The sequence below is a fragment of the Nomascus leucogenys genome, chromosome 3 (genome assembly GCF_006542625.1).
Source record: "Nomascus leucogenys isolate Asia chromosome 3, Asia_NLE_v1, whole genome shotgun sequence".
Classification (NCBI taxonomy): Eukaryota; Metazoa; Chordata; class Mammalia; order Primates; family Hylobatidae; genus Nomascus; species Nomascus leucogenys.
Window position 1 is genome coordinate 76,415,900 of NC_044383.1, and position 24,537 is coordinate 76,440,436.

The 24,537-nt window shown below is 42.1% G+C and overlaps 1 protein-coding gene across 2 annotated transcripts in view; it reads right to left on the bottom strand.

Moving 5' to 3' along the window:
• The window catches only part of BACH2 (BTB domain and CNC homolog 2), a 374,233-nt gene that overhangs the window by 59,644 nt on the left and 290,052 nt on the right, over nt 1-24,537 (bottom strand). For both annotated transcript variants that reach the window (XM_030809473.1, XM_030809474.1), the window contains one exon: nt 22,662-22,916. In XM_030809473.1, coding sequence (XP_030665333.1) covers nt 22,662-22,904 — 243 coding nt within the window. In that variant the 5' untranslated portion in view covers nt 22,905-22,916. The remainder of the gene's footprint in view (nt 1-22,661; nt 22,917-24,537) is intronic.

Below are 24,537 nucleotides of genomic sequence, written 5' to 3' on the forward strand. Positions count from 1 at the left end.
GCTAGGAGGAAGGGAGTCAACAATCACTCCACAGTGGCATTTTTCAGGACTCAATCATTTCTGATGCTGGAAAGAAGGAGCTTGAGAAACCAAAGTACAGCTGTGTGAAGACAGTGTGGGGCTGGAGGGATGCGGGTGTGGGCTGCTGCCCGCGTGCTCCCTGGTCCTGTTACGGCCGGACTTATAAGGTCTTCTTAAGCCTTGCATCTGAGAAAGGCAGAGACCAGAGAATGGAAAGACAAAGCTGGGGAGACTGATAGTTGCGGTGGCAAACTGAACTCAGCCCCCTGCCTGTGGAGGGGATGGGCTGTTAGTGCCTGGGCCATGGATGGGGGAGCTCTGTAAGGATGGCTTTTTTTGGTGTGTATGTTAAAGTGTGAGTTTTTTTTTTTTTTTTTTCCTGTGGAGTTTACAAGCTCATTCCATTGTCCAGAATCCTTGTGGGCATATTTCTCCTAGGGACGCTGGCCCTGGATCGCTGGCCTTGCCTGAAAGAGGCTGCCTCCTACTGCGTTTTTGTTCAGCTTGCTTTCTCTCTAATAGAGATTTGCAGCACTGTGGGCTTCAGGGATTCAAAGTTTTTGTTTTTTCCCTAATATCCAGCTTCCATTTCTGGTTTTTAATAATATCCCAATCTTTTCAGCCATTCTCCCAAGAATTGTAGTGAATGATTTTTTTAAAGTTTTCTTTTAATTTTTATAATGAATACACATAATGGAGCATTCTTTTCTCTGACATTTTCCCTGTCACTAAATTTGAATGTTTAGGTGGCACTTAAAAAACCTTTCCACCCGCTCTCTGAATGTTCTGATGCTCTTGGTGAGTAAAACAAAGTCTGTTAACAACACCTCCATCTGAATTGTATACTTGATCTTTCTGAGCTTGGCAAACAAACCATCACCCACTCAGAACCTAGACAGGAAAGTGGCAGATGATTCAAGCTTCATTAGGAACAAGTCATGCCAAAATAACTTCATTTCTGGTTTTGATGGGATTACTGCTCAGAGAATGCAGCAGAAATAGCATCCCAGGATTTCAGTGAGTCAGCTGACATCTTTAGGTCACTCTTTGAATAATATGAAACAATGAGGTCTGGAGATAGTAAAATTGAGCAATGAGTAGCTGCTTGATGGATCAATGTCAACTGCAACTCAAAGAGAAGTGTCTGGTGATGTGACCCAGCCTTCCGTCACTTACTCTGTCACACTTAACTTGTCTCTCTGTCTTAGAAAAGATGTGAGTGGCAACTGGTGAGCTACTCCAGGAGATAGAATCAGGATCCCAAATGATGACCCAGGCTGATATTATGTGTTAAATGCATGAAGATTTAACAAAAATAGATGTCAAATCCTGTACCAGGATTAAAAAAATCAACTTTGTAAGAAGAGGATGGGAGAGTCCTGGCTTAAGGAGTTGGGTCAGTATGGTGACACAGGTGCCAGGAAACTTACCCTGATGATCCTGAGCTACAGTGAAAGATGCGTGATGCAGACAGCGAATCACACCTCTGCTCTGCTCTTTACCACTCAAATCAGATTGAGGCTGTCAAACTTGGTCCTGGCTGTGTGTGAGGGATCACACTGATCACTGAGTCCATGCCCCAGGTGGCATGTGGAATGGCAGAAGTACATTAAACACCGAGAAAGGCAGACTCATGGGCACCCCATAAGAGTTGCCTTCAGAGAGCTAACAGGCTACCATGTAAAGATGAGATTAGATCTGTTCTCTTTCATGCCAGAGGGTGTAAACGGGATCATGAGTGAAATTTTAAGGTAGATCGATTTCTGCCACAAATAAGGAAGAACTTGCTAGTAGTCACGGTTGTATAAAATGGAGGAAGGAGCTCTCTTCAGTGGTGGTGAGCTCCTCATTGTTGCACGTGTTCAAGCAGAGGCTGGAGAGGTATCTATGCCATTATTATAAAAAAAAATTTCAAATTGGATGGGGCCTGGACTCTAAGATGCCTTATTTTTTAACCTCCAATCCTTGATGCTTCTCGCCTTATAGCACAACAGCCTAACAGGTGTTATGGTTCTTAGTATTCCCTCAGCATAAAGCTGACCAGGAAGAAAGACAAGGTTGATAGTATTTTCATTTACTCTGGATACCACTAGCAAAACAGAGAGAGCTCTCTTGAACTTCTCCAAGTCTCCTATAAGTCTATGAATGACACCTACTTTGATCCACTTTAGTTTGGAATGCTGGCCTAGTCCAACCAGTTTGCTGAGATCATGAACAATTCGCAGGAAACACAGGGAGCATTGATAGGATGAAGTAGAAGGCAGTATTTTAAAAAAATGAAGTCAATAATTTCTTATGTAAGTTTTCAAAGGCCATCATTCCTGTTCAACACAAATCCATCTGTACTGTTGCAGAAGCTTGAAATTAAATAAATGTAGACCACAGCAGTCTGAATTTCGTCACGTTTATATAGTATTTTTCCAGGCATTAATTTCCCTCACTGAAAAATAAGCCTTTTCTACTTGGGCCTATCAGGTGAGCAAGGGTAGTCAGTCACACAGACCCACAGTTTTGTTTGAATGGACAGCAGCCTGCCCCATCTTGTATTTTCTTGGGCTTGACATAATAACTGAGCCATTAAAAAAATTATAAATGTTGTACACATCCTGCCATTCTATACACCCTAAAATGACGGGAGAAAATAGCTCAAAGCCTTTCCTCCGTAATAGCTCCTCAGACAGGTTTTAGGACAGAACCGGGTAATCTCAGAATCTTTGCTAACAAGTGGAAAAGAAACCAGAAGATCTGACTACAAGTAGAAGAGCTGGAGGATGCAAGACAATGAAATAAGGAGAGGAGGGTGAAGGACATACTCTAAAAGATGGCTGCAAGTACTGGCATTTACTCATGGTTGATATCCAATACATATCTATTATTTATCAAAACTGGGCAAAAATTAGGAAAGAAAATCATTTCTTATGAGCAACTGGAGGCAAAGGCAAAAGAGAAGTTCATGCAATGATGGGACTGCCTAACTCCTGGAGGTCCCCTGTCTAGAGCTCCCGTTTAGCCATCTGTTTTCTGTGACAATGGTTAGCACCTGACTCTGGGTTAAAAACTTTTGGGTGGTTCCCTCAGGTCTGCAACCTTGATCTAATTACTGAATCTAGGTCGAACTCTAGACACAAATTTGAGGTGAACAATCGAACCAAGGTGTCATGCTGTGCATTGAGCAGTGGAAGGACCTTCTCTTGACCTCTCATGGCCCCGATCACAGATGGCTGTGCTGGCACAGAGCATGTCCCTCCAGTTCTGCAAGATGGAGCAAGGAAGAACGCCCTGTATGCTAAAACAATCATACTCTTTTCAGAAATATTTCATGTGACCTAGAAATGTACACAGTTTGGTAGTGTTAAATATATTGACACTATTGTAAAACAAATCTCCAGAACCTTTTCATCTTGGAAATCTGAAAATCTATACCCATTAAACAACTCTCCTTTTCCACCTCCTCACACCCCCGGTAACCACCACTTGACTTTCTGTTTCTATGAATTTGAGTACTTTAGGTATGTCACATAAATGGAATCATTTAGTAACTTTTTTATGTGGTGGGCTTATTTCATCAATATAGCTTTGAAAATAAACCCAGGGAGGTGGGAAGCGAGGGCATACAGAGCGAGAGAGAGAGGGCAAATCCACCTCCCTTCTGCTTAGGTGCTGGCCAGAAAGGGAGTCCCCTGGGATATCCTCCGGGGCTGCATTATGTTGGCAGCATGCGTTACAGTTGCAGGAGAAGGTCCTCCTGGCAGGTGGGCTCAAGGCTCATCACCTCCATCAAGAAGCATCTACTAAGGGCCCAAGTTGTTCCCATGTCAAGCACATTCTCTGAAGTCCATAGAACCTCAGCAATTCTTGAAGAATTCTCATGAAATGCTCTCAGCATCTTCCTGGGGGAGGAGGAATCTGAATAAATAAGGCTGCATTATTTTAAGAGCAGTCTCTGTAGGAATCTTGGAGGGAGAGCAGAAGAGGCAATGGAATGCGAATGAATAGTCTCAAAGCTGCCAGAGCCTGCTCTTGAGGAACGAAATATGCTTAGAATGTGTGTCCCTCATGGACTCATGCGTGGGGCATAGAAGGAAGAGAAATTTGGCTTCAAAACTGAAAGGCGTCTGTGAAATTTAGTCACATGTCAGAGGGATCATTGGCAAAAAATGTCTGGGAACCACTGTTACACTCCAGCTGAACCTTGTGGGGCCACTCCCACAACGCCACCTCATATGTCACTATGAATAGGGCCACATCTCCAACACATATTCTCCCTTTCCCACCACAACTTCCATTCGGCATCAAGAACAAGGGAGGCCTCCTACAGCAGCTCCATGTGGTGAGCTAGACCCTTGGAGACAGGAGTCGGTGCAAACTGGGAGTTAACATTTTCATTGGAGCTGATTGAGCTCAACTTATCAATAGGTTAATTTGTAAATGAAAAAATTCTATTGAAGAGTTTTTGTAAGGCAAACTCCTAATTACCCTTGCACAAGTCTGCTGCGAAATTCTCAACAGAACTTTAAGCTTTTGTGTTTTTCATCCGCTAGACTCTTTCTTCATGGCTGCTGGTCACCTACTCATCTTGCCATCCACCTACCCAACCCTGTGTCTCCTCTCCCAGACACTTTTCTGCTTCTTCAGGCCAAAATCCATAGTCATACTGGCTGTTTTTTTTCTTTATTTCACATCCCATTTCTAATCCGTTTGCAAGAAAAACTAAAATCGTGAAAGCAACCTATCCACCTTGGCTGGTCTCTCTCCTCCCAAAACCCGCCCCCACTGACCCCTCCAATCTCTGGTCCATGTTCGTATGTCACCTTCTCACTGAGCCCTGTCTTAACTACCGTATTCACAATTCCAACTCCTGTCCTCCCTAACTACTCCCCTCCTCCTAGATTTATTTTCTCTTATGTTGCTGATCACTAACTTGGTATTCCTGCTTACTGTCTGTCATCCCTAATTGGGACATAAGCTCTGTGAAAGCTCAGAGTTTTGCCTGTTTTGTATCCCTAGTACCTTCAACAGTGCACACAGTAGATGCTCAATGCAAATCTGTTAAATGAATGAACAGCTCCTTCTGGTCATTCAGGTTTCAACACAAAGTTCTTCTCCTTTGGGAAGCCTTCCTTGGCCATCCCATCTAATGTTGCACTTCCCTCAATTACTATCTATCACATCACTCTACTTTACTTTGCTTCTAGGACTTACAATAATTTAAATTGTCTTGTTTTCTTATTTGCCCTCCACAATACTTGTAGGCCCATAAGAACTCCAACTTACTCTGTCTTATTCATTGCTATAACCCTAGCACTTAAAACGGCTTAACACAGAGCAGGTGCTCAGTAAATATTTCTTCAATGAATGGAGAACCTTCATGACAAAACCAATCAAAATCCATTAGTTATTTTCCCCAACTTTCCTGATCTTGAAAATTCCAATCCACAGAAAAGATGGAAGAATCATATACCCACATACTTTTAGTCTGGATTCAGCTGGGGGTGAATCTGGAATGTTGGGAGGAAACAGACTGTGTTAAATCATTACATTTGCTAAATTTGTGTGCTCTCTTCTCTCAATGTATATCTATACAGTCCTGTTCACGCATGCGTGCGTGCACGCACACACACACACATGCATATATGTTTTCCCAGAACCATTTGGAAGTAAATTGCCGACACCATGACATTTCACCACTAAATACTTCTGCATATATCTCCTGAGAACGAGACCATTCTACAAAACCAAAATACCATTTTTCCACCCAAGAAAAGTAATGTTGATACAATATTATAAATTAATATACAGTCTACATTCAGATTCTCCAAAGTGCTCCAAGGATGTCCTTTATAGATTTTTTTTTTCAATCTGGGAGCCAATCAAGGATCACTCAATGCATTTGGTCTCATTAGTCTCTTTTAATCTAGGGCAATCCCCCCATCATTTTGTCTTTCACGACAGTGATATCTTTGGAAAGTTCAGGCCAGTTGTCTTAAAGAATGTTCCACAGAGGATGTCTAGTCACAGCATTATGTTTAAAAGTTAACCTAATTTATTTGTTTTCTAGTTTATTATTTTAATATACAGTGAGTTCATTTTTGTTTGTTTTAAATTTTTAGGTCTGCTGATTTTCATCTTTGTTGATTAGATTTTAATTTCTTGACTACTTAAAACATTTAATTGGTTCAAAAGTCAATACTGAACAAAAAGACACAGAGTCTCACTCCTATCCCAAACCTTTCACTCTGTTGCCACCTACTTTCTATAGGTAATCTTTTCCACTAGTTTCCTGTTTATCCTTTCTGTTTCTTTTTACAAAGTATGCAAATGTATGCATGAGTATATATTTGTAAATCACACATATATATTTATGTGTTACAATTATATATTATTTTCCTTTCTTTGCACAAAAGGAAGCATAACATATATAGTGTACATATCCCTCTGCAACTTGTTTTTCTGCTTAAAAATACATCTCAGAAATTACTCCATATTGGGGCCAGGCGAGGTGGCTCATGCCTATAATCCCAGCACTTTGGGAAGCCAAGGCAGGTGGATCCCCTGAGGTCAGGAGTTTGAGACCAGCCTGACCAGCATGGAGAAACCCCATCTCTACTAAAAGTACAAAATTAGCCAGGCATGGTGGTGCATGCCTGTAATCTCAGCTACTTGGGAGGCTGAGGCAGGAGAATATCACCTGAACCCAGGAGGCGGAGGTTGTGGTGAGCCGAGATCGTGCCACTGCACTCCAGCCTGGGCAACAAGAGCAAAACTCTGTCACAAAAAAAAGAAAAAAACAAAAACAAACAAAAAAACAAAGAAATTACTCCACATCGATTCACAGAGAACTTTTTTCTTTCTTATGGCTACACAGTACATGATTGATTGTGTGGCTGTATGTGGATAACTTTGTGCGTATGTTGTTTTGTATCTGTACAAATCTATTATTTTTTTCCTAGGTTGCTATAGAGTTTTTTAGTAGGTTGTTATAAAGTTTACTCTTTAACACATATTGAAGCCCTAATCCCCAGTGCGATTCTATTTGGAGGCAGGGCCTTTACAAAGGTAATTAAGGTTAAATGAGGTCACAAGGGTGGGGCCCTAATTGGATAGAAGTGATGTCCTTATAAGAAGGAGAGACACCAGAGCACTCTCTGTCCACACACGCACAGAGGAAAGGCTATGTGAGGACACAAGGAGGTGGCTGTCTGTAAGCCTGAAGAGAGGCCTCAACAGAAACCAACCCTAGTAGCACCCTGATCTTGGACTTCTGGCCTCTAGAAGTGCGAGAAAATGAATTTCTGTTGTTTAAGCCACCCAGCCTGTGGTATTTTGCTATGGCAGCCGGAGTGAACTAATAATATACATGTATTAGAAAAGTTAAATGCTGCAGAGTCACACGAAAACAAGCTAAGGATTGAGTTAAGAGAAAACCACTTAACTTAATAAAACTTAAAAACTTATCTCCCAAGATATCACTTGAGAGGCATACCCCTTAGAAGGTAATTTAGGGAGCAACTCTATATGTATCCTCAGTCTGATAAACTGTGATTTAAAAAAAGTGATAAAAAAGATAAAAGATATTTCTGGAGGCTCCTGAGAAGGAAGTAAGGAAAACCCTGGCAATCCATGGACCACCGAGTAGTTTGCGTGAAGTCATTTTAAACATTAGTGTGAGCCTTACAGGTGCAGATCCATTATAGCATCACCTTCTATTCTGACTCACTCTTCTGAAATCTCAGTCACACACCTATTAGTTGTCTTCTTCCACATCTTGGGCATGATGGAGGGAAACCACCTCATTACCACAGGGTCCACAGTAGATGGTTCCCAGACTCCAATTCAAGTGACATGTGGATAGGGAGGAAGGTGACATGAACTACAAGGACACCAGGGCCCAGGACTTCCAGGATCTAGGGTGACTTTATGTTTTTTTTTTTGAAATTTTTTTCTATATTTTATACTTGAATAAACTGGTTCAGAAGGTAAATGTCTTCTTTTTTATAAAACCCAGTTGAGGATGGAAATGGCCTCTTTTACTATTAGTTTTTAAAATGTCATTATTCATCTGATTAATATGAAAACATGTCCTTATTACTGAACATTTTGATATATCCTTGAAGAAGCAGCTACTTGGAGATATTCCATACTCAACCAGAGCCTAAAGTGTACATTATGCTTATTGAGTGACTTACCAAAGCACACACTTATAGCCATTTATATTTGTTTGAAAATAACCACAAAAGGAGTCTCGTTTTCTTCAACTTCAGTATGTGTATACCAAGGGAATGGGGAAGGACAGACACCCTTTCCTCACACTCCCTGCTTCCCTCACAGTCATACAAGATTTGACCAGAAGGTAAGAATTTCCTCGTCTGTCAGATACAGTGTCTGACATAGAGTCAGATAGTTGGAAAAACATATGAGTTATTTCCACTGAAAATGACACTAGTCATTTCCAGAGATGTAACTCCAGAAAACATATAGGAATGCAAAGGCATCTGTAGGTTTCAATGGTTGGGAAAATTTAAATGTGGAAAAAGGTCTTCTAACTTTAAATTAGAAGGAAATGGAAGAAATCTAATTGAGTTCCTTTGTTGCTTTTTGGATTTTCATTTAACCAATGAGACTGTGAGTGAAAGCCCATTCAGCCAAAGTTTAGGACTTTGGTTCTTAGAAGAATGAAGAGCCCTGAGTTGGACGGAAGGGACCAGGAAGCATTGGTCCCCTTAGGTCCCACTGGTGGCTTTAGGGAGAAATCCCATGGGGCATGCAGAACCTTTGAAATCACAAGCAAAGCCATACTACAGAGTTTCGTTTTTCCAGTACTATGCCCCATCCTTTTCCTGATCTTCCTTCCCTTCCATCCACCTACCCATTCAAATAACCCTTTCTTCATTATAGAAATGTAATAATGTACACTGTAAGAAATTAGAAAATGCAGGCAAAGAAAAAGAACTCCATTACATTTCTACCATTCACAGGTCACCCTGTTGATATTTTTACTTTGCACACGTTCTCATGGCTCTTCGTATGTACACACCACTTGCACTCACATTTGTATTTTTAACCACAGTGAGATCATACTGGGCATATCTTTCCTCCATCCCGTTTTTCTGATCATCACCTTTCATCAACTACTTGGATCATATTTGAGTTTCTCCAATTTCCCCCACTCCAAAGTCTTTTATAAGCAGTTTGTGTAAACCAGTAACCACTCCAGGACCATGGACTACATCTGGGTTTTAAAGCTCTTAAATCTTGTTTAACTTAGTGCAGTCCATTTTTATGTCACTGACTTATTGAAGAAATCAGGCCTGCAAGAAGTTGTCCTGTAGAATTACCCTCACCCATCCACCACACCACCACCCCCCCACTGCCCCAGATTTGCCCCTTTGCTTCCTCATGGTGTTCGTAAGCTTGTGCCTCTAATCCTTTATTTTTCTCTCACTGGAAGTTGTATCTCAAAGCTTTATGAGGTCAACTTATATACTGACTACGCCAGTGGGGATGGTATGTATTTCATGAATATTTGGATCAGAAGATACCTAACACTTGGCTGACACTCCAGGAGTGATGCTCAGATTGACCCCTGCCTGGGTTACTGTGAAGGCAGTCTGATCCTTCAGTGCACAGTTCTGACTTATCCCTTGTGACAAGAAAGGAGTGTGTGTGATGTTACTTTGTTTCTGCATGTGTTGTTTTGGTATTATAATAATAGTGTCCATCAAACATTCACCTTAATGGCTTTGACCCCGAGTGATCACCTGTACCGGAATTTGTTCATGGCATTTCAAAAAATATGTGGCACTAGATTACAAATAGCTTTGAGAACAAGTGCTTTGTCCTTTAGAAATTTAGCGTCCCCTTGCAGGATCTTGCACTCAGCTATGCTAAGTAAGAGTTGATGCTCGTGATATCACTTGGAGGCATATCCCTTAAAAGGTAATTTAGGGAGCAACTCTATATATATTCCTCAGTCTGATAAACTGTTGGGGCTTAAATATGTTCCGAATAAATGAAGATAAGTTTAACACCAGCAGTTCGGAGTATACCTTGTTCTTAGTGGAGGAACCAGCCATGGAGCCTAAATGTTGGAGCTCAATCTCAGCCCCTGCCCTTTTTTTTCCTGTTTCTCAAAGGGGTCAGCAATTTCTAGTGTTTCCAGTCATTGCCTATGCTGGTGTTCCTCCTAACTGTCTATATCTTTGGCTCTGTGATCTCAGTGCCTTAGGCACATGTAAAGCACTACAGATACGTATCAAGGCCATCTTGATGGCCTCTTTCCCCACCCATGTGTTCTCTACCCAACTTCTTGGTATCTCTGAAAGGCCTCCTCATTCTCCCAGTTCTTCACCTAGGTGCAGACCTTCCTCACCTACGCTAGGCTCAGGGTGTGTCTCCTGACTGTGCTCTCTGTCTGTGGTGGGTTGGTGTTGCCATCCAACATGCATTCCATTGCTAGACAGATATTCCTTAAACTGTTTTTTATTATGTCACTTCTCGGTTCACAATGTTTCATGAATTCCTATTGCTTACCTGGTCAAGTCTAAATTCTTTTGTCTAAATTTTATTCTTCCATAGTAAGGCCCCATGTAGTGAGACCGTATTTTGACTTATTTCCCCAAATCTCTCATTTGTGCTGATAAAAGCTGCCTCCTCAAAGTCCTGCAAGTGCCTCTTTTTGGGTCTTTGCCACACCAGTGTCCTCTCCTGAAGGGTCTCTCCCCACTTGCTCCCTAGTGAAGTCCTGTCCATCCTGTGGGTGTTGATTTTAGGTGAGATAAACTTCATGAAAGAGATGGAAGAAAAATCCTGTCCTCCCCTCCACCTGAACTTCTGCAGCACAAACAACTGCCAGTACAACCTGCCATCTACAACGAATATTCTTGAATCATTCACCTTTGATTTCTATGTTTTTCTCTTGATTCTTCAACTGTATTGTGGGTTCTTTGAAGGAGGTAATCTTGCTTTACATTTCTAAGTTAATCCCCCAAAGAAATGACCTTTGGGGTCTTGTGGTCCATTCCTCTGCTTCTATGAAGTGTTGTACTTAAGGATTTTGTCTTATTAAGCAACTGGTTTAAGCACACGTGCATGGGCACACACATACATGCATGTTCCTCTGAATGTAATTCTGTATTTTTTGGTGCCTCTCTCCCATGTCTATCATCTTACACTGTTATAAAATCCTCCTTTAATATAGCTGAAATCCCTCCTGTATAGTTGGGATGCTATTTCTTCTTGTCAGTGAATGAGATATCTGGTCAACATCTACTAAAGCAGCCTTAAATAGGAGGAATGGAAATACTTTGTTAAATAGAACTTTGAAAGGTTACTGCACTTCTCTACATGAACACCTTGTAAATTGAATGCATTTAACTCATCCAAAAAAATCTCCAGTTACGAAAAGTGTGCTTCAATTATCTTCCCTTAGTATCTTCAGTTATCTTCCCTGATTTCCCAAACTATGAAGTTCTTACCCTGAATCTGGGTGTTCCACATTTTTAATCTTTCCACCTTCCTATTTGTAGGGATACAATTCAATTCCTGGGCTACTACAGATCCACTTGGCAGATATAAGAAACACAAAGAATACTCCCACATAGACTAAGGCATTCAGTGGGAAACAAACAGTGCACACATCAGAACACCTCTCATGGTAGTAGAGTGTTCATCTTTACAGAGCAAGACACTTGAGGGTCCTGTCTGTTAACAGCCATTCTCCTGGCCTTTTTAGTAACTTCCTGTTTTCCTTACACTTCTCTTTTCTTAACTATCATATAAAACAAGAACAACAGATAAGCAGGGAGGCATCAGAAGGGTTTCTCTGGACAGATCTTCAAAGTGACCCATATACCACCTTCCATTTGACTGGTGCCACTCAACCTGGCTTGATAAACCCAAGGGTGTGGCCACTGCTCATAGACTGCCCTGCCCTACCCAGTTCTGGTTGTTAATGCCACCTCCAGGAATGATGTCATCTATGTAAAACTTTTGGGAAGAATCATCTGTCATTTGGTTTTTGCATATAAAGAATACAAAAATTAAATCAATAGAAAATGATGGCTTAAAAATAATCAGGAAAAGATGAGTAACAATGACATTTAATAACTGTCCTTTATAAAACAGAAGATAAAATGAAATAGGTGTTTCTTCAACAAGCTGGAGGCCTGTAATTGTGACCTTCTGTATCCTTCCTTTGGTTTTCTTCTAAGCCCAGGAATCTTTCATTGGCTAAATCCCAACATTTTTTTTTTCTCCCTTGGCCAACTTTTGGCCTTGCTTGGGAACAGCTGCCAGTATTTCTCTTTGCTGCCAGTCAGTCAAAAATGTGCTCACGTTGGAGGCCTGGCTCCATCCCACCCAGGGTGTGGAATGCATTAACTTTTTCACAAACAGCCTTCGCCAGGCTGCACACGAAAGTCCATCTCAGCAAAGCTCACTGCATTACTAGCTAGCTTGGAGGTGGTGCCAATGTCAGTTACAGAGACTGTCAACATATTTTAGGAGTCTATGGCAAAGTGATGAGTTTTACTATGTGTACCAAGTTAATGGCAAAAAAGAACACTTCCGAGATCCTAGGAAACCAGAAGTGCTATTATGTAATTGCTTCTCCACTCCTCAAAGCAAAACAAGCCAATTCTTTTTCTAGCCTGTAATTTGGTTCAGAACCCAAACAAACAAGAAAATAAAGGTATTAACTGATTAGTGCCCACAATTTTATTCTATTTTCTTTGTGCTTTTAAGAACAGCTTTCTTTCTTTCTTTTTTTTTTAAACTGACCACCATGCATCACTCCAATGCCTGGGTATGATCCATTTTATTAAAAAATTCCTGAATCAATTTCCTGGCTTACAGCTTATCCAACCAAGATTCCAGGTGTTCTCACCATAAGAAGGGCCTCTTTCAAAAGCTGTCTGCTTTTATAACTGCACACCCACCAGAAATGTCATGAACACCCCAACAATGGAGTTGAAACCTGAAGACGTTTGGTGACATTCCAAATTTTTGAATGGAATGCGAATCCATTAAGGTTATTGGGTAACTTTATTGATATCCTCAGATTTGTGCCAAATGTTAAAGCTGCCAAAGAAAAGACAGAACAAAAACTGACTCTTGGATTCCAACTCTGAGTATTTTGGTGTGGAAACTGTGTTTTCTTGTAACTCACTTAAAAAACACACTGCGCTTTCACTGTTTAACTGCAATCTCAGTTTTCAGGAAGCAAGAGAAATGAGATACATAATCAATGTTTGTCTTCTATTCAGCTTTCAGCCTAAATGATCCTGCACTTGTACTGGCAAATGAGGACAGGTATTCACAGTGAACAGGAAACCTATTCTAAGAAGGACTGGCTCAAGTGAAGCACCACTGCATCGTGAGTGACTCAACCATCTACTCAAAGAGTGATTACTCTGCAAGGATGAAGCCATGCTAATTGGACAATGGCTTGCTGCCAGTTCGTGCTGGCGTGACCTACAATACCCTTGGCTGACAGCCATGATGTCTCTTTGTCACACCTTTTTTTTTTTTTTTTCCAAGGGTGTAGGGTGTAATCTGGATGGGAAGTAGAAATAATTTTGAAAAACTCTCACAAGTGCTATTTAAATTCTTATCATAAATTAAAAAGTTTAATTAAGTACCTTGGTAAAGGCCCGGGTTCTATGATTAACTACGACAAAATAATAGTTATGATGACTGATCAAGTGAGGAACTTTATAGCTCTGAACTTTGTCTTTAAAGCTATTATTAATTTTAATTGAAATAGCTAAGAGACTCCATAATGGGAGAAAGAAAGAAACATAAAGGATATTTTGTTCATATATAGAGGACTTTAAAAATGAATAGATACACTGGTAACTATTTTAAAAAAACTGATGCAAACAAGTTTACTTTCAGAGGCCTTGTCATAAATCTATTTCAAAATGTTGATTATTGTGGTCATCCTACATCAGATAGGGATAAATAGGCATAGTGAAAAGAAATCTTAAAAATGGCTTTGAAATCAGGTCACTTAAAATGATTTTTAGATGTGTCTTAGGTTTTTGTCTACTCAACTCCTACTACTATGCCAAAAGAGGAACGCATTTCTGCATAAGTTTCTTTAAATAGGCGTACTGGCCTCAGGATTTAAAAAATGTAAGAGGTTTGGAAACAGCTTATGTGTCTCAGTTTTAAAATTAGCTATTGCTGTGGCTATTTTCACACTAGATTTCCCTCCCTCTGTATCAGCGCCACAGCCTCCAGGGATGGAGTCACAATAGTATTAGCTCCCCTTTCTGTGACGCTGCCTGATCGCAACTCCATCTGAGACTGAAGCCCACATTTCAGGGCTAGCAGTCACCTCTGCGTTACTATAAATAAGTTCTGCCTTTAGGCATTTCAAAATTATCAGCATGATTCTAGGACTTGAAAACTTCTCATTTGCCAGCAAGTAGTTACCTGAAATATTTTGACTTCTTATTTATTTGCTTTTTTTTTATCTGCTGCCAAGTCTTACCAACGCCAACTTGGAAAATTGCACCACAGCTTTTAATGAGGATTCTGAGGTAACAGCCATTTCATCAGAGAAGACTGTTCTTTCCTTTTAGGGGAATAATAACACCTACTGTTTCTATAGCACCATCCTTCCAAGAAGTTTAACACATCACATTTCACTTATCTGAACAGCGGCCCTGCAAGTCAAACTGGTAACTAGCATTGTTACTCCTTATATACTCATATTGAAATTGAGGTCATTAAATGTGAACTAATTTTCTCAAAATCTTAACACCTTCTGACATGGTTAAAGAGCCATGATCTGCCTATGTTCTAGGTGATCAGATAGCCCAGGGGTCTTTTTCCACTCTTTAGCTGTCATCTCCTGTGAATGCCTGTAAGGAAGGCTCTTTCTGAAAAGTCAAGGAAAAGTCATAAAAGTGGGAGAACTGAGCTTGTGCCTCTTCTGGAGTCCTGTGGTTCTCTCCCTTCCTGGCCAGTTTGCCTCCCATCTTTATGGCTTTTCTCTACCTCTCAATCCAAACATCCCTCCACTCTTCCTGACAAACAGGATTTTTTCTCTCTTCCTCCAATAGGAAGCTAGCCAAGTTCAAGGACTGTAAACTTGTGTGACATAGGCTAGGACCTCAGAGAGCATCCAGCCCCAATCCATCATTTTCAGCTTAGGATGTGACTTATTTTGTCTGGCCATTTGGTTAGTAGATCCCATCCTCTGTTGCATACTCAAGGCAACTGGACTTCTGTCTCCTGCATCATCAACTTTTCTCTCTCTTTTGGAACTTTCCCTTCAGCCCAGGTATTAGGACAGGTTAGGCTTTGCTGTGCTAACAAATAAAACACCACATCTTGAGAGATTGTTTGGAGCTTCTAGCAGGGAGCACAGCTATATATATACCTGTGAATGAAGAATGGTCCTCCTCTATCAGGGAAGGTCGTCCTCTTCAACCAAGCCTGCAGCTTCAGGAGGGACACACGCGAAGCAGTGAGGGAGGGAAATGACACCCGCCGAGCCACCCAGATCAGCCCAATCAACCTGGCGATGCTGGGGTGACAGATGTTGCAGCCAGATTGACTTCACATCCAGAAACACCGAATCCTAAGTGCTTAATTAACTTAAAAGTTTATTTTTCATCATGTCAGAGTCTGATCTGAATCAGATGGCTTTTGCTGGCTCTCTTCCAACAGTGACTCAGGGACCTAGGCTACAGCTTCATCACTCTAGAGTCCTTTGACACCAGCTAAGTGGATGGGACAAAGCATAAAGAACTCATACCTACTTTTGACTGCCTTGGAGCAGAGTCCTCACCTCCCATTTCATCAGCTAGATCTAGTCATATGGCCTACCTGATTACAAATTTAGTCTTCCTGTGTGTCTAGGACAGAGGAAAACTGGGTGTGAGTGAGCAATGGTAATGTTCACCAGAGTACAAACATGTTGGGATTTCTCCCTACTTAAAATGAAAAACCAAATGAAACCTCTTTTGACACCGTTTCCCTCCAGCTACTAATCTACTTCTCTGCTCCCTTTCACTCAAAAGCCTTATTCTCTCCAGAACACAATCAAATTGTTTTTTGTTTCTACTGCTCCCCCAAAAGTGCTCAACGAAATCACAAATGGCCTCCAAATTGCCAGATGGTCAGTTTTTGGCCTTCATCTTCGCTGACAGTCAGCATCATTTGACCTAGTTGACGGCTCTCTCCTCCTCGAAATGCTTTCTTCACCTGGCTTACCACGCACTATGCTTTCTTGCTTTTCCTCCCACCTCAGGCTTGCTCCTCTTCATCTCCCCGACCTGTTAATTCGAGAAAGCTCCAAGTCTCAATCCTGGGACTTCCTTTCCTTTCTAGCTCCACTCACTTCCTTGGTGATCGTATGTAGTCTTGTTGCTTTCAGTATTCCCAATATTCTGGTATTACAACTTTTATCTCCAGGATAGACTTCTCCCATGAGTTCTGGCCATGTAAATCCAACTGCATACTAGACACCTTTACTTAGATGTGAACAGGCATCTCAAACTTAATATACAAAATAGAAGGCCAGGAGCGGTGGCTCACGCCTTAATCCCAGCACTTTGGGAGGCCGAGACAAGTGGATCACTTGAAGTCAGGAGTTTGAGACCAGCCTGGCCAACATGGCAAAATCCTGTCTCTACTAAAAATACAAAAATTAGCCAGGCGTGGTGGTGCACGCCTGTAATCCCAGCTACTTGTGAGGCTGAGGCAGGAGAATTGCTTGAACCTGGGAGGTGGAGGTGGCAGTGAGCTGAGATTGTGCCACCGGACTCCAGCCTGAGCGACACAGTGAGACTCTGTCTCAAAAAACAAACAAATAAACAAAATTCCCAATTCTACCCCAGTCCCCAATCCTACTCCTCTCAGTCTTCACTTCACCCATCTCAGTTAATGCCAACTCCATTCTTCCAATAGCTCAGGCCCTAAGCCTGGATGTTATCTGTGACTCCTCTCTCTCTCTCCCACCTTGTATCCAACAAATAGAAATTCCCATGAGCTCTACCTTCAAAATATCACCAGAATCTGACACCAACCACCATGTCACTGCTATCACCCTGGTGTAGGCCATCAGGTCACACCTGGGTTACTGTCTTAGCCTCTTGTGTCTTTTCCCTGCTTCTGCACTGGCCCTCTTCCAATTTATTTTCATGTGGCACTCAAAATGACCTGTGAAACTCTCCAGTGGCCAGCTTGTTCCAAAAAAAAGGCCAATTGCTCAATGAGGTGCACAGTCTGGCCTATCACCTCTCTGACTCACCTCTCCCCACCCTGCCGTGGCTCACTCTGCTCCTGGGTGGCAAACATGCCCTGCCCACCACAGCCTCCTTGCGATTCCTCCTGTCTGGCTCACCCTTTCCCTAGACATCAGCACAGCCAGCTCCCTCACCTGCTCCAGGTCTCTCTTTAAAAGTCACCCCCTCAAACAGGCTTTTCTTGACCACTTTTTAAAAAATTGTAATACTCGTACCCTGACTCCCTTCTCTGTTTTATTTTCCACAATGGCATCTAACAAAGTATATTTAACACTGATTAATTTCCTCTCTTTCCTCCTCCTCCCCACTGGAATGTGAGCTAGGTTCGCCCAGCACCTAGAATTATGCCTCCTGGTTACATAGCAGGGTCTTGACAAATATTTGTTGAATGAATAAATAAATGAGTGAGGAAACAGAAGCCCAGAGAGGAAGACTGGTTTGCTGAAGACCTCACATGCAGTGATACCAAGGCCCAGAGTGTGGTTTTTCCCAGCCCCTCATGGCTGATGATCCCAGTTTAAAAAAATCTGCCCATTACTCTTTTTCAGGTAAAGAGTGGTGGTGTCTTCTTCAGAGTTTTGTTTAGGTGAATGGGGTGAGGCCAAAGGGCAGGCTCTGTGCTCTGGGCTAGGTGAGTGTTTTGCCCTTCTCGTCCTGGTCATGCCACTTCCCGAAGACTTCACCCCTGTTTCCCACCAAAACTCCACCTTCCCTTGCCCTCACCCTCAGACTCAGAATGCTCTTGTCACCCTGTGCTGTGGCGTTAACTGTCTGTACTATTACATACTGAAAGGGTTGCCCAAAGATAATCATGACTGTCTTATTGCTTCCTTAAAAGACTGAACCTAAACCATCCCAGAGACATTAACAGCTTTCATATCCTCTAAAAACTTCAAGACAAGAAGATTCCATAATTTCCTTGTTGGCATCTGTGCTTGGCAGTGTTGCTGCAGGAATGTTCTTTATTGCAGCCTGTGGTTAAGACTTAACAACAAATGCCTTTTCTTTAGAATCCTTCTGGGTCAGCTTTCTTTCCTGTATAGCACTGAAAAGTGAGATTTGCCCCAAAATGTTGAGTGAGAGAGAGAAAGCAAAAGATAGAGAGCACAAGCAAGTACAAACCTGAAATCTATTTATACCAAGGAAAACATAAGGTCTACCTGCAGGGGCCATACTCACCCCCAGCCTGTAGCCGTTCCCTGCATGAACCTGTCCCCTTCTCTAGAGGGTACAAGGACACAGGAAGCAAGCCAGAGAAAGGTGGTGAGACCTTGGCAGTAACCTTTTAACAGCCGCTCTTCCCCTAGCATTCTGTGAGGGAGCCAAGCAGCCATGTAAGAATAGTATTGATGTGCAAACCCACTGTGGGCTGAGCATCTTCTAAGGAAGCACATCCCCTCCCTGTCCTCTGAACTTGACACGCTGTACGACTGAACTTCATAGTTGTGATGCTACTTCCGTCATGGTTGGCATCCAGCCCAAAATGGCCTCCATGACTATAGCTAAGGAGATGTCATGCTAATGAGCAGTGGAAGAACGGCCCTGCAATGCTTAGCACATCAACTACTTTCTCTTCATCTCTTAGCACAACATATACTTACTCATTATAAAATTGAATGATCTGCTTTATTATGTAATGAAAGTACTAAGTATAGTGGTTTATCTCCTACTATTTGCTGACACAATTACCTGGGTGTGTTTTTCAGTGGGGAACAAACACTCAAATCCTAGAAATCCTAGGGATTGCTATTTGTTTTTTTTTTTAAAAAGCAAGATAATTCAATTATTCCTTGATTTCTAGAAGGAGGCCTCCCTCTATTTTTGTCTCTCTTTCAGTTTAGAGGCTATGCTGGGCTCTGTGAGTGGCTCTAATGTGCTGGTGATGGCGTGGCTCATAAGGAATTGGGATTTGGGGGTGGAATTGCACAACTGGACAGTCGCTGGACGGCAGATCTGGATTTGGCCTAAAGTGGATGAGGAGTGGGGGGGAGGGGTGGCAGTTTGCATTTGGAAGTTTCAGGCTCCTAGGAGGAACTCTCAGGCCTGGCTGTGCTGGCCCCCTTGAGGAGCACAGCGGTTGGCTGCCAAGGGAGTGTGGATGGGTCAAGTGTGAATAAGAGGAGGGCAGGGCCAGAAGTCGATTCAAATTCGGCGATAGGATTATGATGAGGTTTAAAGATTTCCAACGAGCTAATCTAATGGTTTTTCTTATATCCTTTGAACCAAATGCCAATTAGTTCCAGAAAGCTACTTTCTAAGGTAGTATTTAGAATGTTTGCTTATTTACCACTTAATTCAAATTTTATGAAATCACTCACTGAGCTAAGTGTGACAATTACCATTGAGCCTGCAGGGACATTTCAGTGTGCACACAGCAAGTCAGGAAAACAATGCCCAGCGCGTGCGTCCACAGGCAGGTGCCCTGAGCAGAGGGGGAGGGCTCTTCAAAGGAGGCCTCAGAAACAATGACAGAGCCTCAAAAGAAAATGCCACTGGGGCTGGCTTGCATGTTCCAGCAACAAGATACTTAGAGCTGGATTACTGAAAATATGAATTTGCGTTTCATAAGAAAAAAAAGGATCTAGTTCTACCTGAAGATTTCAGATACGTGAGCAACCAGAATGTTTCAATGGTTTCGAGGATGTAGATGATGCAGGGATGATAATCATTTTACAGGGGGAGGAAGAAAGAAAATCAACACACAGCAAATTCTCACTTAAATGGGAACACACAGCAAATTCTCATTTAAAAGGCCAAATAGATTTTTGTGTGATGTCTGTACAGTGTGCCTCTTATTTAAAATGCCTTTTCCAATGCCATGGAAATAAGCAATTATCAGGGATTTGATCTAAAAAGAAACTTTAAGGTTATGTCATATACATTTGTATCCCAGTTTCCTTTAGATTTTACTGCCTTGGTATTGTATTTGTGGTAAATAATTCAAGGCAGGAGGATCCCTTGAGCTCAAGAGTTCCAGTCCAACCTGGGCAACAGAGCAAGACTCTGCCTTTAAAAAGAGACTTATGTTTGTCAAATGCCTACTAGATGATAAGGGCTGTGCTGAGAATTTCTGTATTTATCATCTCACCTAGTCCTCATGGCAGGACAGCTAGTTAAGTATGTCCCCAACAGCACAGTTAGGGAAAGGCCAGCTCAGGATCCCCTGGCTACACTGCAGCTGCCATTCCTCTGCCTTCCCGTTACTTGGTACCCAGTCTCCACTCCTTATCCCAGCCCCAGTATGTCATTTAGCTGATCTGTCCTTTTGCTTCTAGTGTCGGGATCTCTCTAGCTACCTACTTGCTAGTGGTATGCGGAGTGGTAATGGGGCACTCTATGCTGAGTATGTAACAAGGATACGAATGTGAAAATGCTAGTGCTTATGCAGTCCTTATTTATTTATTTATTTTTTTGAGACATGTTCTCACTCTGTCACCCAGGCTGGAGTGCACTGGTGTGATCATGGCTCACTTGCAGCCTCGATCTCCTGAGCTCAGGCAATCCTCCCTCCTCAGCCTCCTGAGTAGCTGAGACCACAGGTGTGTGCCACCACCTCTAGCTAATTTTTAAATCTTTTGTAGAGATGGGGTCTCCCTATGTTGCCCAAGACAGTCTTGAACTCCTGAACTCAAGTGGTCTTCCCGCTTTGGCCTCCTGAAGTACCAGGATGACAGGCGTGAGCTGCTGCACCTGGCCCCAGTCCTCACTTTTATCAGCGGGCTGCTTTCCTGCTCAGCAGGGGTAATAGCAGATGTTGCTTAACAAGGGTCTGGGATTTGAAGAAACCTCCACTACCCATATCTTGTTTGTCTATCAAACAGACAAACACAAATAGTGTTTTAAAATTTTAATTATTATTATTATTTTTGAGGCAGGGTCTCGCCCTGTCACCCAGGCTGGAGTGCAATGGTGTGATCTTGGCTCACTGCAACCTCCACCTCCCAGGTTCAAGCCATTCTCCTGCCTCAGCCTCCCGAGTAGCTGGGATTATAGGTGCGCACCACCACGCCTGGCTACTATTTTGTATTTTTAGTAGAGATGGGGCTTCACCACGTTGGCCAGGCTGGCCTCAAACTCCTGACCTCATAATCTGCCCGCCTCGGCCTCCCAAGGTATTATTTTTTTAAAGATGGGGTCTTGCTATGTTGCCCAGGCTTGTCTCAAACTCCTGGGCTCAAGGGATCCTCCTGCGTCAGCCTCCTGAGTAGCCTCCTGAGTAGTACAGGTGCACTCTACTGCACCTGGCTTCTTGTTTTTTGTTGAATTTAGACGCCTTTTGGTGGAGTAGGTCCTTGTCCCATCACTTCCTACTGTCCTATGTACAACCTACTTCACTCATTTATATTATTTGCCAGGCCCCTGAAGGCATCTGGTTTGTGACTTCTGTGATTTAATACTGGTTGTAACCATCAGCATCATATCTGGGTGATGGGGTCTTTGGTTTCTCCTATGATTGCTGTGAAGAGCTGCTTAGTCAAACACCACGCGACTCTAGGGAATCTATTTGCAAAAACTATGGACGTGAGTTGTACTCCTGGGATTTACAAAGTACACAGCTTGTGTAACTGTTGGTGGTGGCCCAAGAGCTGCACACTGTGCTGGTGGTGCACAGGGAATGATTCTGCCCGAACACAAAGTATTATCCTTAGTCCCATAGGAATGACGGAAGTCAGGATGATGAGCCAAGAGGAAGTGTATATATGGTTCAAAGGGTGACCATTTAATGGTTTGCCATTGTGAAGCCCATCTTTTGGGTTCCTACAACTTAAACCATCCAATTAAATGTCATCTCTGGACAGACCAGGTCCAGCTACTAGTGTTCCCAAAGTACCAAAATAACCGTATTCACTGATGTAATTAAGAAACCTGAGTGGGCTGTTTTCAACAATGGTGAGAAAAGCAAGTTTACACTTCTTAGAATCTTACTGAATTAATGGTGAAAATTACTAGTTGCTTTTATTTTTCCCCCAAGCAAAGAAGGTGCTGGGAATGCTTTCGATCTTTTACTCTCAAGGGAAATCTAGTGATCCTTACACTATCTGAAAGACAGAAATCATAGCAATGATTCAGATCCCACATCTAGGACTGTGCCAAACTTAGGCTGAACCACTCAAAACCTGAAGGGTAAGTGAACTAGAAACTACAAGTGACTGAGCCACAGGTGAGGTTCAGTTCCCTTCAAGAAAGATATTCATATTCTGTGCCTCTGAGACTTTAAGTGTATCAAATAGAAACTGACTATGCCACAAACCTAACGTGTGACTTGGACATCAACTCCTGAGTGGGGACATGGCACCTAGTACATCTTCTAGCTCCTAGTCAGCCAGTTTTCTGTAAGTCAATAAACATTCCTTAACAATCACACAAACCAAATTACTGTACCTCCTCAGGCAAGCTGACCACCAAGTCATTTTTTGTCTGTCCAACCAGCGCCTGCCAAAAGTATTCACTGCATGCGGCCAGCACAGCCCGGTGGGCCCGGAACTCCTTCCTCTCCACGATCAAAGTCACGTCACAGAGAATATCCTTTTTCCGCTGGTCATTGAGGCCCAGGAGGATGTTGGTGCAGTGGACTGTGGACTCATACACATACATGGGGGAGTCAGGCTTCTCATCCACAGACATGCCGTTCACACCCTGAAGGAAAGAAAGAAAGAAAGAAAGGCTGAGTCACCACAGCTGTAGGATCAGAGAGAGGAGGTGAGAAAGAACATCATGGCTCCTGTGTCCCACTGCCATGAGCATGGCAGGAAGGAGGAGAATTGCCAATCAGCATATTTGTGCTTACTCTGTACAATGAGCTCAGGAAACATATCTGGAAAGTCAAGTTCCACAGCTGACTTTTATGCTTCCCACTTACCGCATTCTTTCACCCCATGGTAACAAAGCCAGATCTTTTAATAGAACATTTAAAACATTTAAAACACATTGGTATTTTAAAACTTGGTGGTTCTGATTTTGTTAGAAGGCTGAAAAAGAACTTTCACATGTAAATAGCCTCTGTGCAAGGACTAACTTAGATTTGTGTGAAAAGGAAATGAATCATTTTGAAGTATTTGTAATGTTGTCTTGATGAAGTACATGTAAGTTCCTAAGGTGAAATTTGGCTAAGATGCCAAGTAGAGTAAACATCAAATCACAATACATATTTAACAAGTCAATCAAACTGTCTGCACACTGAAGACTCAGTAGAGTCAGCTATTGCATCTGCCCTCTGCCACTTCAAGGCAAAGCACAATTTCCATAATGCTATAGTTGCTCAGCTCTTAGAAAGATGTGGAATTGTGCTGTTGTCATCCCAGCTGAACTGATGTACATCCACTTTAAGGAAACACAATATATCACAATAGCAGTCATGAAAAAAGATGCATTCAACAGTCAAGATTACTTTTATAAAAGGTTCTTTGCTTTAAGAAATATCCATTGAAGTATTTCTTTTTTTTTGAGAGGGAGTTTTGTTCTTGTCTCCCAGGCTGAAGTGCAACGGCGCGATTCTCAGCTCACTGCAACCTCCACCTCCTGGGTTCAAGTGATTCTCCTGCCTCAGCTTCCCAAGAGCTGGGATTGCAGGCATGTGCCACCATGCCTAGCTAATTTTTGTATTTTTAGTAGAGACAGGATTTCGCCATCTTGGCCAGGCTGGTCTTGAACTCCTGACCTCAGGTGATCCACCCGCCTCGGCCTCCCAAAGTGCTGGGATTACAGGCGTGAGCCACTGCGCCTGGCCCTATTGAGGTATTTTAAAATACAGTATCTGTAATTAATTTATATAGTTACATAGCTTTTCTGTAATGTTTACTAGAGTAGTAAGAATTCCAGTAGTGAGTCCTACTTTCTTTTTGGCTTTACTTTTTTAAAACAGCTTTAACATACAATAAACTGCACATATTTATAGTGAGCAATTTGATGTTTTGATTGTGTACGTAACTGTGAAACCATCATCACAATAAAGATAGTAAACAAGTTCATCATCACCAAAAGTCTCCTTAAGGCCCTTGTAATAATTTCTCCCTTGTACCCCTCTGTACCCCACCCCTGCAACGATTGATCAGCTTTCTGACATTCTATATTAGCTTGCATTTTCTAGAGTTTCATATAAACGGAATCATAAACTACATATTCTTTTATATCTGGCTTTTATTCAGCATAATTATTTCACCATTCATCCATGTTGCTGCATATATCAAGTTTGTTCCTTTATTACTTAGTATCCTATTGTATAAATATAGCATAACTTTTTTTTTATCCATTCATCCAT